The following is a 13474-nucleotide window of genomic DNA, read 5'->3' on the forward strand; positions in this document are numbered from 1 at the left end:
ATCCTTGAAGCGCTGCAGGTCAACTCCTCAGTACTTCTTGTAGGAAGTATTTCCTCCTCAACACACAACTTCCCCCAACAAAAAAAACAAAACCGTGTGTGGTTGTATTTTACATTGCTTTCTAGTTCACGAGAAGTAGGCCTACTGTGCAGATAAAACATCCCAACTACTAAATAGTTTAGGGGATAAATTACCTCAACTGGATTCCATTACACATATTCTTCTTAGATTTGAATAGACATGAAACGCCTGGTAACCATAGCAACAGAGTTTAAACCACAACACCAAATGAGCTTTGCGCAACCCATCGACCGTACGACCACCTGTGTAAAATTGTGTGTAGGGGATAATGTGCAGCTAGCCGGTCATTACCGCAAAATAACCCCCGCTGGGATGATCAGGACCGGGCCTAGTTTAACTCTGAAGGGGAGTTATTTATGGGCAGAAATATGTGTCATTGGAATGAATCATTTGAATTTGAATCATTTCTATTTGAATTTGAATTGCTAGACTTCAATAATTGCATTACAAATGCAATTTGAACCACATAATTTGAATTTGTATCATTAAACTTGAATATTTGCATTAAAAAACTGAATTTGAATCACATAATTTGAACTTGTATTTTGAACGTGAATAATTGCATTGAACAAAACTGATTCTGAATAGCATAATTAGAAATTGAATGTTTAGTTTGGACCGGAATTCTGAGCTGAACTGAGTATAAAAAAATATTAGCTGCCTAATCAAGTCTGAAAGCGCCTTTTTTCTTTCAGTCGGTTGTTTTTGTTTGCCAAGGTCCCATTCAATTACCTTTTGTTTGGGTTGTTGAAATAGAATATAATTGCGTGCGTGGTGATCTATTTCGTTATTTATAATTCTTGCCACACTGGAGATCTTCTGGAGTTCCATCAGTGGGTGTCTTCAACGCTATCCAGGAAAAATAACCTGGCATGTATAACCAGGACTATTTAGTCTATATGCATTTCTTATATATATATATATATATATATACATACATACTAGCACAGTGAACAAATTGCATATTTCAAGTAAATTTAATGTTACAAAAACATTTTATATATGACTTTAACTTAAAAAAAAAATGCTGTATTAATACCATCTCTTAACCATACATTGTGATTAACGCATCTCTTCTTTATGAAATGATCGGGAACCTTATCTCATCGTATGTTATTTATTTATGGGCATTACACAGTTAACCTTTAATCTTAAAGAAAATTACTTGATCTAATTACACACATAACAAAACATCACAGCGCCGCAGAGTTCGAAATGTGTACAAACGTAAACCGCCATTTTCACCACCGAGGGTCGCTAATCCACCCCTGCAGCATTCCCGTGTTAGCAGCTAACATCGTTAGCTTAGCTTAGCTTAGTTTAAAATAACTCACCACGACGTGGAAAGAAGCGCAGCGAGGCGGGTGATTCTCTGGCACTGGAGCGCCTCACAGCCCAAAACCACCTCAAACCACTTGTTTGTGAAGGTTTTTCACTTCAAAACTGGTTTTTCAAAACGTTTTGTCCGCCGCGCTCCCTGCCCCGCATTTCTAGACTGAAAACCTTATTGTCCTCGTCACATTGGAACAAAATCATGGCAATAAAAGCGGTTAATTAATAAAAAGCCATATAACAAACTTTTATCATCTTTATCATAATGTTGATTTTTTTTTTGTTAGATTTGAGTATTTTTTTATATACAGAAAATGTTAATGAATTACATTATTTATAAATACAATTTATTATTTGAATCCTATTTATTAATGGGTCACACGTACGTTGAGACCCACACATACGTTGATATTGATTTGAAATGATTTCAAAACAAATTTGTCCAGCGCTATGGTCATTATTCACAGACATTGGTTATTATTCAGAAATAATCGAGTCGTCCGCAGATAAACATTACCACTGGAGGAGCATGAAAAATGAGAACGTCTGGAGGATTCAAGGAGAAAGCTCAACTGCGGCCTCGGAAGACAATTAAATATTGAGCAGCTCAATTGAGGGAGCTCCAGCTGGAGTCCAACTTTTGTGTTCTTTGCTTGACAATTATTATTATTATTTTTTTCACAACTGTCACAAACTGAAGCTCGAAAGTTGAAAACTTAATTTGCCCTAAATGGGTTTTTTGTTTTTTTTTCTTCTTCCTCTGTCTGGGTGCAGTGTTGCCAGATTGGGCTGTTTTCTGCGGATCTGGGCTACTTTTGATCACATTGGGCTGGAATAAAAAGCATCGGGCACGTACATAACATTTGGGCTGTTTTTTTTTTTGTTTTGTTCTTTCAAGACAGAGCGATCTCCCAAACCCCCGCTCGACCCCCGTCCCCCGCCAACGGATCTGTTTTGGGTTGGTTTTTGGTGGATTGGGTGGCTTTTAGACTGTGGTTGGGCTGAAAATTGTCAATCCAATCTGGCAACACGGTCTGGATGATCCGCGCCTTCCGCTGTGGCAGCAGGACAATCTGAAATTGGGAATTGGGAAGATTAAGGGAGCGACGCCTCGTGCTCGTACCTGCCAAAATGGCTTACGGACGGATTTGCTCATAGGTGTGTGTGTGTGTGTGTGTGTGTGTGTGTGTGTGTGTGGAGGAAGGGTGGGGTCCGAAAAGCTAAACTTCCCGTGGCGTTGGGTTGGTCGGGAAAAAAGTCCAGCAAACTTAGAGAGAGAGAGAGAGAGAGATGTGTGTCTGAAAGAACAACAGTGATCAAGTGGCCAAGATGTGTTCCTAGACCCCCCCCACACTCCTCCCGAAAGAAATAAAAAATAAAGGTTATTTGGCAGCTGGAATCAAACCGCAGAGCTGTCAGCCGCACGGCATCATGGGAAGCGCTGCCGGGCAGATTAGGAGAAGAAATATTAACCTGAGGGGGTTTTTAGCGCGTGTGGCGCCCCATTTCCCAGCGGCATCTGTCAGACTTGAAACACTGAGTGTGTGTGTGTGTGTGTGTGTGTGTTTTGGGGGCGAGGGGGGGGGGGGGGGGGGGGGGGGCGCTGTGGTCTGGCGCTCTTGATATTTGCCCAAATGTCCTGCGTGCGAAGCCTTAATTCCTCTGCACACCTGTATGTAGGGGACTGGCAGGGCCTGTGAATAAATATTACATTAAAATATTAACGCCACACACACACACACACACACACACACACACACACACACACACACACACACACACACACACACACACACACACACACAGTATCACTCCTCTTCTCCTCCATCCCTTCATCTGAAACGAGGGAGTCGGCCGTTTGATGTACAGACTCCCTTTGAGGCCCTGGAGAGATAAAGTTTGAGTTTGTTCCCCTTGTTAACACTGGCCCCTCAGTGCCAAAATCACCCCCCCCCTCCCTCTTTCTGTCTCTCTCCCTTTCTCCCTCCTTATCTCTCCGCAGACTTCAAATGAGTTCTGAGGAGTGGGTTCGGCTTTGTTAAGGAACACCACAGTTGTTTTAATTCTTTCCCCTGAGCTTTATTCCTCTCCAGTCTCTCTGAAGGCGTTTCTTTCTTATACTTTTTTTTGGTCACGGTTTACTATTAAAACAATTGTGGACTTTTTTTTTTCTACATGGGAGTGACCTTGATGAAAACGCCACTTAATCCTCCGGAGGAAGGAAGAGAAATGAGCTCGGAAGCAATTAAAGTACCCCTGCGACGTAAACGTTTCATTATACCCTCGCGTTTTTTCCTTTTATTTATTTCTTTTGATTTCATTGTCGGGGTTGGACACTTTGATTGAAAAGTCGCATCGCTCTGACCTGGCGGCTTTTCAGTGTCTGGGCTGCGATCCACAGGTGGGTCGTAGGCAGGGGCGGCTTTTGTGATTCGGAGGCCGAAGGCAAAGACCAATGTGAGGCCCCCTTCTCCATGTTGAACCCAATCACAGCGAGTGAACAAAAACTACTTGGAGACAGGCAGCTCTTTTCAGTTAACAAATTACGCAGTGTGTGTGTGCGTGTGTGTGTGTGTGTGTGTGTGTGTGTGTGTGTGTCTGTGTGCGTGTGTCTGTATGTGTGTATGCATGCATGCGGGTGCATGATGCGTGTGTGCTTGAATATGTATGTGTCTGTGTGTGTGTGTGTGTGTGTGTGTGTGTGTGTAGTGGCGTGGGTGAGCATTGGGGAGGAAACATTGAGCATCAAGCCCTTCATTTCTTGCATTCTGGTGATTTTTTATGAACCAATTTGTGCCTTTTTTGCATCATTTTATGCTGGAAATGTCTTTATTCATGTAAAGGAAAACGCAAAATTCAGGCACCAGGTGACGATTCAAAATATAATGGAATATAATCCAGTAAGACTCTCAGGCATTCTGTATTGCTTTCAAATACTTATTCTCCTGTAGATTACCCTCTCTCATTTAATATTATCCCTGCTGAGTCCACACACACACACACACACACACACACACACACACACACACACACACACACACACACACACACACACACACACACACACACACACACACACACACACACACACAGGACACCTCCAGGGTGTTGTTTGGGGAAGTAACCTCCTTAAATGTGCATGTGGCACCTGTTCACGTCAATGATAAATTAATTCATTTAAATAGATTTCTAAACCCCTGGAATTTAATGTGTGTTCATATGTGTTTCAGCAAGATGTTCTGCTCATGTTCAAATGTTCTGCACATTCAAAACATGTCACACATGTCGGTGTTTTGGGATGATTTTTAGGAATCATGTTCGTCTCAACTATTATGAGTTATTGAAGCTGACTGAAAACAAGAATACAAAAACAAATTTTGGCTGTCACCGATTAAAACCTTGATCAAATCTATTAGAGAATGAGCCCTTGTTAACGCCGCTCCGCTCAATGATCCTGGAAAATATATGAATCATATTCATATTTTAGGAAGTAAAAAAAGAGCCAGTGCTTAAGAAAAAAAGACCCGCCCCCGCCAGAGGCATTGTTGCGCGTAGGACTAACGTTATAGCGCTTTTTTTAAAAGTCCTCCGCCTCTTTCATGTTTTTTATTGGGGTGGGGGGCAAATGTGCTTGTTCAAAATATTGACTGCATCCCCCTGAAATCTTTCTTTTTTTTTTACCTAGATCTAAAAGCATTTAAACACTTTTCTCTCAGTAATTACCCCGGCGTTACCCCCTGGGGATTAATAAAGTGTTATGTTATCTTAAAATGATAAAAAATAATTCTGATAATGTTGATTTAATTTATTGTTCTGGTATGATAATTGTGATAACAATAATGAGCGTTTTGTGAAAAAGTAGTTTACATGCTGTTAATATTGATGAAACCATGAAAATACACATCTTGTATTTTACATGAAAATAAAAACGTAGCCTATTGTCATGATCTCCACCTTCTTCTACCTTGCCCTCCCTCTCCTTACCTGTCTCACTGGTCCAACTCCATTCATCTGAGCACACAGCTGTTCCCGATCTGTATTCTAACCCCTATATATGCCTCTCTCACCAGTCACCCATTGCCAGATTGTCCTCCATGCTTGTCCAGGCTCTCCAGCGTTCTCCGGACCGATTCCCCGCTACCGACTCTGCCTCACTCCGACCACATATCCTGCCTGCCCCCCCGCCTGTCTTCTGTCTGCACTCCTCGTTATCGAACCTGCCTGTCCCCCGACGATGTATCCTGCCTGCCCCCTGCCTGTCTTCTGTCTGCTCTACAAATAAAAGACATTACCAAATATCCCTGCCTGTCTTTGTGCTGCAATTGGGTCCTAACCACACCCGTTACACCTATGTAATCCCCCTGAATGCAGTTATTGGGCCTCATTTATCAACATACACATGTAATGCTTGCTGAATACTGTTTTCAATAATACATTTATCAAACATTACGTTATGTCTTGGTTGGATATCTTACCTTTTCAAGCTACAATACTGATGTTTGAAAAGTTCCAAAATAGTAATTTAGGCACAAATCGACACAGTTTATAGATGACTCAGTTGGTAAGTGGGTCATGTTGGCATGTCATTTTTAAAATAGAGGGGGAAAAAAAAAAGACTGGTTTAACCGAACCATAAGTAAGGGATAATGTGCAGCCAGCCAGTCATTATTGCAAAATAACCCCCTTCACAGTGATTCAAGCCCGCCTCACGTCAGGGTCCTGTAGCACTCTGAAAGGGCCTAATTTACTATAATGACGGCTGGCTGCACATTATGATGTTGAATATTTTATTATTACTGTATATTTTATAACTAGTATGTCTAGTTTAAGAGCTTCCACTAACAAAAATAGTTCCATAACAATGTGGCATAACTATATACCCACAAAAAAAAGACATATTTACTATTATTAATGCGAACACACATCCGGATGGACACATCCGGATCCATCTCTTCAGGTGTCGCCTCTCGCTGTTACCATTACCATTATAGGTGGGTCATACGCAGGTGGGTGTAGAGCATATGAAGGTGGGTTGTAACGAGGGCCGCGAACCCAGGCGGAGAAGTGGTTGCCCGTGACAACGGTCATTATTAACAGATCAGTGGTTATTATTCAGAAATAACCGTCTGCTGCTACCGACCAATCAGAATCGAGTATTCCACAGAACCGCCTAATGATTGTCATTAACTGTCCAAAAAAACATAAACAAGTGGGTTAATTAAACCAAGAAATAAATAACTTCAAAAAAAAACGACACCGTCTCAACACCTCCCACTTTCATCTACCAGAACATGTTTATTTACAGCTGCAAATGACAGGAGTTACGAGTGTTCCACAGCTACTTACAGAGAGACATCAATAGATCCCACCTGCTGCACAAAGCACATTCAGCGGGGACGGAGGGGGGAGGACGTGGGGGACGAAGGGGACGAAGTAAGGGAGGATGGGGGGAGGACGTGGGGGATGAAGTGGGGGGACGGGGGAACGGGGGGGGGGGGGCGGAGGGACAGACGGAGGGGGGGCGGACGGTGGGAGGGGGGGGGACGGTGGGGGGGACATGAGGGACACGTACACTGAGTTCAAACACAGTCTGTTTGACAGGGAAGGGGCGGCGAGGAAAAGGAGAGGGAGGTAAAGGGAGGGAAACCAGGAGGCAAGGCAAGGGAACGTAAAAAAGGGACAACTTCTCTTAAAATTTTGAAATAAAAAAGAGAAAACCTGTTCAAATTGTTTGCAGCCTCCAGGCACAGCGCTTATATATATATATATATATATATATATATATATATATATATATAACGTTTCCCTGGAAAGGGGCACTGCCGTGGGGTCTGAGATAAACAGGAGAGACATTTTTTTTTAAAGAAAATAAATGACGGGGTTCCGGGGGGGAACGGAGGAGGGTTTTCAGACGCATGCAGCCGGGTGCCACAGCCCCCAGGGGAATTAATCATTGCCGTGAAATACAGAATCAGCTCCCGCCGCTGGAAGTCCCGGGTCCGAGATCCCTCACCACACTGAAACCGACTTAGAGGAGAACCTCAGCGTCTCAGATTAGGGGGGGAGGGGGAATGTAATCTTTTACCCGCAGCGTGAAAAGCTACGCTAATGACACCAGAATGTTGAGCTGATAAACTATTGTTTTTTTTTTTTGGTATTACTGATGTTTTAAAGGTCCCATATTATGCAAAACTCCCTTTTTCAGTGCTTGTGCACATACATTTGTCTCTCTGATGGACCTACTCACACACAAACCGTGAAATCAGGCAACGCTGTCAGTTATTTGTGAGCTGCCTAGGTCACAAACACATGATTCAACAAATCGTTCAGATTTGCGTCTGACCCTACTGCATCAAGTGGGGGCTCATGAGAATAACATTGCTCCCCATCTGAGTAGCTTCACCCACGCCCACAGCTTATACGCCGAACCCGCTGGCACTACGTGGAACCTAAGAGCTAAGCACGGGAAGTGCTCCGTTGTTGGCTGCACAGACCAGCACAAATCTCTGCATCGGCGCCCAGCCTCAGAGGACCGAAGAGCTGAGTGAATAAAGTTTGGTTTTCATGGAAACATCACAAAACCCTGACAAAGCTGTAGACCAGGGAAATGTTAGTATTAAAAAAAAAATAATTGCTGCGTGTATCTCTTGCCGTTTAGCACTAGCTAAAGCTAATAGCTGAGGTAATATATTAGATCTAGTTTTTCTCAAAAGTTACTGGCGTTATTTGCTGCAAGACCCACAATAACTTTTACAGTATTAGTTTGTTAGCTGAATGTCTGTAAGATGAACTCCATCTAATCAACACTCTTGAATAACAGCAGAGTCAAGTAAACCAGTTGCGGCGTGGGGAGCAGCAGCTCGTTTAAAGCTACCGACACAGAAGAAGCCCATCAAGAAAAGGACTGCAACAGGGGGCTATGGAGGCATGTTACAATGGCTAGAATGCTTAATCTGAGTGGTATTTTCACCAAAGACATGGTTTGGGGACCTCAGAGACCTACATTAACTTGTTGAAAAAAAGAGTATAATATGTGACCTTTAAAGTTGTCGAATTTTGAGAAAGAGCGATCGTGTCCTGGACTTTCTTGGAATTACCGCAAAGGCGTGATGCATCTAAATAGTGAAATAATCTCTGATAATAATCTATAAATAAATACTAATGTCATGATTATATATTTATTCCATTAGATTTATTTAATTGTTAGTTTTATAAAAATAAAATAAATGTGTGGGAAATATCTTTAGTTGCTTATGCACCCCTCTCAAGCAAACGTTTGTTGTTTCACTAAATATGCAAATTAGGTTAAATAAAAAAAGATAAGTATAATTTAAAAAGAAAATTCTCTCACACACACACAATGAAAGCGGCACTAGTCACGAAATCAACTGGACACCAAATTATTTACTCTTTACTCCGGTTCAGAATGATCTTCTTCACCAAACAAACCCCCATGAACCCCATGAAGACTACATTACCCAGAACCATCTGCCATCTATCCATCAGAAACCATATAAATAAAAGATAAAAATCTGAATTTTCATTTCGGGGACACAGTTATTTTTTTGAATCCGAATCGGAGCCAAGCTTGTCGCATTTTGGGGAAACAAAGACACATCCGTATCCTAGTATATTTACATAAAAGCTTTGTAAAATATTTTTTTGTTCGTCTGACCTATGTACAACACACAACGACATCGGCAAAATCAGACTGAGGAGGAGGTGAAAACAATAAAATAAAGAATCCAACACATTGGACAGAAAGAAATACACATATATATATATATATATATATATATATATATATATATATATTTAGCCATTACTGTAGATGGTGATTTTTCTTAAATAATAAAATGTATTCGTACCTCACGTCACCTTTCAGGGAACTTTCTTTCAGCCTTGCTCTGGATAATTTTTTTTTTTTCTTTTTAATATATATATATATTTTTTTGTCGTTGGTTTTATGCATTATGCTTGAACCCAAAAGCATAAATTACGATGATTGACACACAGCAACTTAAAAGTGAACAGGAAAAAAATGAAAAACTCAATATTTTGGTGACTCGCAAAACTTATGAAGAATAAATAAAATAGGATATATATATATATATATATATATATATATATAATTATTATTCTTATTTAATATTACAGTATATCCAAGTTTTGAATTTTGAAAATTATCCTTTTTTTTTTTCATTTGTTTACTGAGATATGCAGGGTTTCCTGTTTTGGTATTTAGCATTTTGTTCCCTCAAAATGTGGTTGTTGAGCAAATGAGGCAACAACAAAAAAAACCTGAAACCAGTCATTCAATTTGATTTTGTTTGACAACTTCAGTGGGATCATGTTTGAACTCCAGCGTTAAAAAAAGAAAAAGAAAAAAAAAAAAATAATAATAATTATAATAATAATAATAATAATAATAATAATTTGCTTTATGGTTTTAGATGTCAGGATTTGTACAGGGTGAAGGCTGAAGGTGTGAATGTTTTTGACATTATATAATATAAACAATTTTTGTACGTATATTCGTCAACGAGAAATAAAACGCAAAAACAATAGCACAGCAGGAATTATGAACAGTGTGGACGAGAAAGATAAGCGGAAAATAACCCCTCCCCCTCCGCAGAAAAATAAAACAAAAAAAATACAATAATATACAATCATTAATCCACAGTCTTCCACTGACGCCATGTTGGGTAAAACATGAGACATTTATCAGTCACATTCCTTCCTTCCTTCCTTCCTTGCTTCCTTCCTTCCTTACTCCCTCCCTAATTTTTCTCTCTATCTTTTTGTATTTACACGTGCCTTTTTCGCCAGGCAGGGGCGTCGTTATAAACAGATGTACGGGTTGTTCCTCTCCGCTACTCCCCATCCCCGGATGCGTTGGATTTTCCTCTGGTGGTTTGGTCGCTTCTCGCTGGAGATGATCCAAAATGTTCTTTTTTGGGCGGCTCCGAGCAAGATCATCCCCGCCGTCTTTGCCTTTATGCCTTGCTGTCCCCGGGCTTTGTGTGGAGGCTGTTGTCATGTACTTTGATCTCGATGGTGTCCGGCTTCAGCGTCTCCTTTCCGTTCTCCTCCTTCAGCGGTAGCTTCCTGTTGTATACAAAAAACAAAGAAAATGGCGGTTAATTGTGCAAGACTGGCTCATAGGAAACAATAGGAACAGTAGTACACTACGTTGATAATGACACACTATCTCTTAAAGACGGCCATACGTGGACTGCGGCTTAATATGGAGGAGCAACTTGCACGTCTATGGCAACGAACATGAACGCACTGGATTCTATGAAATGAAAGACTCAAACATCTATGTCTGACTTGTTGATGTCCAAAATAAAATGCTTATGTCAACCACCATCATCCCGGATTAACAAAATGTCAGATGAACTGAAGTGAACCGTCAATGAGAGTTATGAATCACTTGCAGCATTTTGAAGGAAAACCCCATAATTTTCCATCATCGGGAGTCAAACTCGATTATTGGCTTCAGAATTTTCATAATTGTTCCGGCATCGGGAGAATTCAGTCCGACCCAGCTGCTGATCATCTGCTTGACTTCCAATGACAGAAAAAACAAGGTTTAGGTTCATGAAATGCAGGAGGTTCCGTTAAAGTGCGACTGGCTACTCCACAGGTTCAAGACAAAACATGTGGTGCAACTGCCACTTTGCTTCTTGAGACTAAAGATGATGGAATGCTGCCCAAAAAGTGGGCCATCTCACCTCTCCCAAAGGTAGTCTCCAAATGATCCTGTTCTTCTTGGTCTTTTTTAGGGGAACTGCAATAACCACTGTACAGTCATCATGTCATGTCATTCTTTCTTTACAATTTGAACTTCCTCAATTTAAACATCCTCTTGGAATAGAAGAAATACTTTAAGCTCAGCTGCAGTCACTGTGCGAGGACTTTTCCATTCCTGCTTCTGGAAGCAGGCCAAACATCTAATGATGTTCGCTCTGCACATACAGAACACTTGAGTTTCCATTTCCTTCTTGTGAAACAGTGTAATTGTTCCAACGGCGGCTCACAGCTCAAACACAGTTAATTTAAAGGCAACATCTACTTAAATTCCTTTAGCCGCCAACCAACTCAAGACAACCCTCGAGAAAACAAGAGGGGCTGTTCAAAAGGTAAAACCTTAACCACGGACTAAACTGAAAGACAACAAGGCAACTTTTATTGTCTTTTATAACATTTAGAACAACTCTAGAGATGGATACAAGGCGGTTCTCTTAAAATAAACAATGTGTCATGGATTTTACAAACTAAAAGCATGATATCATGACAATATGAATCGATTTTGTTCAATGACTAATAGATAAACTGTGCATTTTGAGTTGACAAGCGCTCCCCATAGAGCTTTTGTGCTGTTATGAGAAATTGGTCTTATAACACACCACTACGCTCATACTACTTTGAATCCAGTTATATTGGTTAGCTGGCCTCAAATATTCCCTATTCCCTTCTGTTATTGGTCGACCGAGATAAAAGAAGTTTGAGTTTGGGAAGTTTGGGAAGACATTTCGGCCTTTCTGAAAAAGGTCAACCATTCTCAACCTTTGGAATCATGCCTCTCTCTTTGGGCGGGGAACCTTTAAAGAATGAACCTTCTAACATAAAATACCATGACATGAAGATGACAGCGTCATGGGAGAAAAACTTGACATGCGATCATGATCATAAGAGACCAACAAGAAGAAAGCAATTTAAACCTTTCACAACCTGACATAGCTTCTGTGTTTGGGGAACACTTGTGATATGGTCCAAACTGGCACCCATTCTCTTAGCCACCGAGATTGTTTTCTGTCTTCCACGTCACAACAGACTAATAAAGGGGGATACCAACTAAGAGTGCAGTTGTAACGCTAGATTACCCCTGTAATGCGAGCTAAAGGGCCTATTGGGTTATTCGTGTCCCTAGGTCTGGAGGGTTTAGGAGAATCTCTGTAAAGTGGTATTTTTCATTTTCCATTTAGGACTGTCATTTCGCAAACGGCTTGAATAACTTAATTCTGAAAATGTTTAAGATCTGAGGTTCTCCCGCATACCATACATACGTATCTCTTAATTCCCCGGAAAGTATGACGGGGGATATTGAAAGGTTTTAGATTTTCCCTGACTGAGCACTGACAGGCAATTTGGATATGGAGAAGGGAGAGGAGAATTCTGAATGTTAAACACGTGCTTGGTATGGAGCTTAATTAGCGTAAATGTCCTCTGTTGGAAGGAGTAATCCCCTTTGTCTGACTCAATGATTTATTCATGTGGCTGATTTTGTGCCCATGCATCGCTGGCTGTGACTGTATATTTTATTTACAGACGCTGGTCCGTGAAATAATAGTCCTTTTAAGGACTCAAATCTTAATATCTTCCCTCACATTGGCTGACCGGTAAATGCCTCAATTCCATTGCAAAGCCGAGCTGCACTGTTGTGTTATGAACCCAGGTCACTTTCATGCTTACATGAATGATGCAGCGCTGATTCTGCACCAACACGAATCAGTGGTCCAGCTGCTCTTGGTCCCATTATGCCCCATTATTAGTATGCAGATGTGATGGCAGGTTGTGCGGCTATACATACAATCAGCAGGAGGAGCTTGTAGTCCAAAGGACTGGCGCAATTTATTTGGGCCAAAGCCAGGATGGTGAAGGCTTGGGAATTCTTGGGAATTCTCCCCCACGGCTCTTCTCTCCTTCAGAACAGAAGGGAGACTGCACTGGACCTCCATCGTCTTCCTATGTTCTCATCTCAAACATTAGATCCTTGGACTAATCACAGCCAGAGAACCCAATACTTGTCATATACTGTAATGCTAATCTTGTTGCCCACTCAGCAACCATTGCAACCTAGCCATCCTGAAAGGGGGATGTGACTTCTGTGACCCCCTTTCTCAAGGTTGCTTCCTTTTATCCCAAAAGGGGTTTTTCTGGGAGTTTTTCCTTGCCAAGTTGGGGTTAAGATAAGAGGATGCCGTTGATTGCTATGACAAATGTGGAGCTTGTGAAGCCCCTTGAGACTGGCCTAGGATTAATGGGTAATAGAAAT

The 13474-nt window shown here is 41.2% G+C and overlaps 1 protein-coding gene across 1 annotated transcript in view; it reads right to left on the reverse strand.

The window, feature by feature from the left end:
* Positions 1-9656: 9656 nt before the first annotated feature.
* ncam2 (neural cell adhesion molecule 2) overlaps positions 9657-13474 on the reverse strand; it is a 367688-nt gene continuing 363870 nt past the window's right edge. The window contains exon 17 of the mRNA XM_080024174.1: positions 9657-10521. Within this exon, the coding sequence (XP_079880300.1) occupies positions 10410-10521 (112 nt within the window). The 3' untranslated portion in view covers positions 9657-10409. The remainder of the gene's footprint in view (positions 10522-13474) is intronic.

This window comes from Zeus faber (genome assembly GCF_960531495.2).
Source record: "Zeus faber genome assembly, chromosome: 2".
Classification (NCBI taxonomy): domain Eukaryota; kingdom Metazoa; phylum Chordata; class Actinopteri; order Zeiformes; family Zeidae; genus Zeus; species Zeus faber.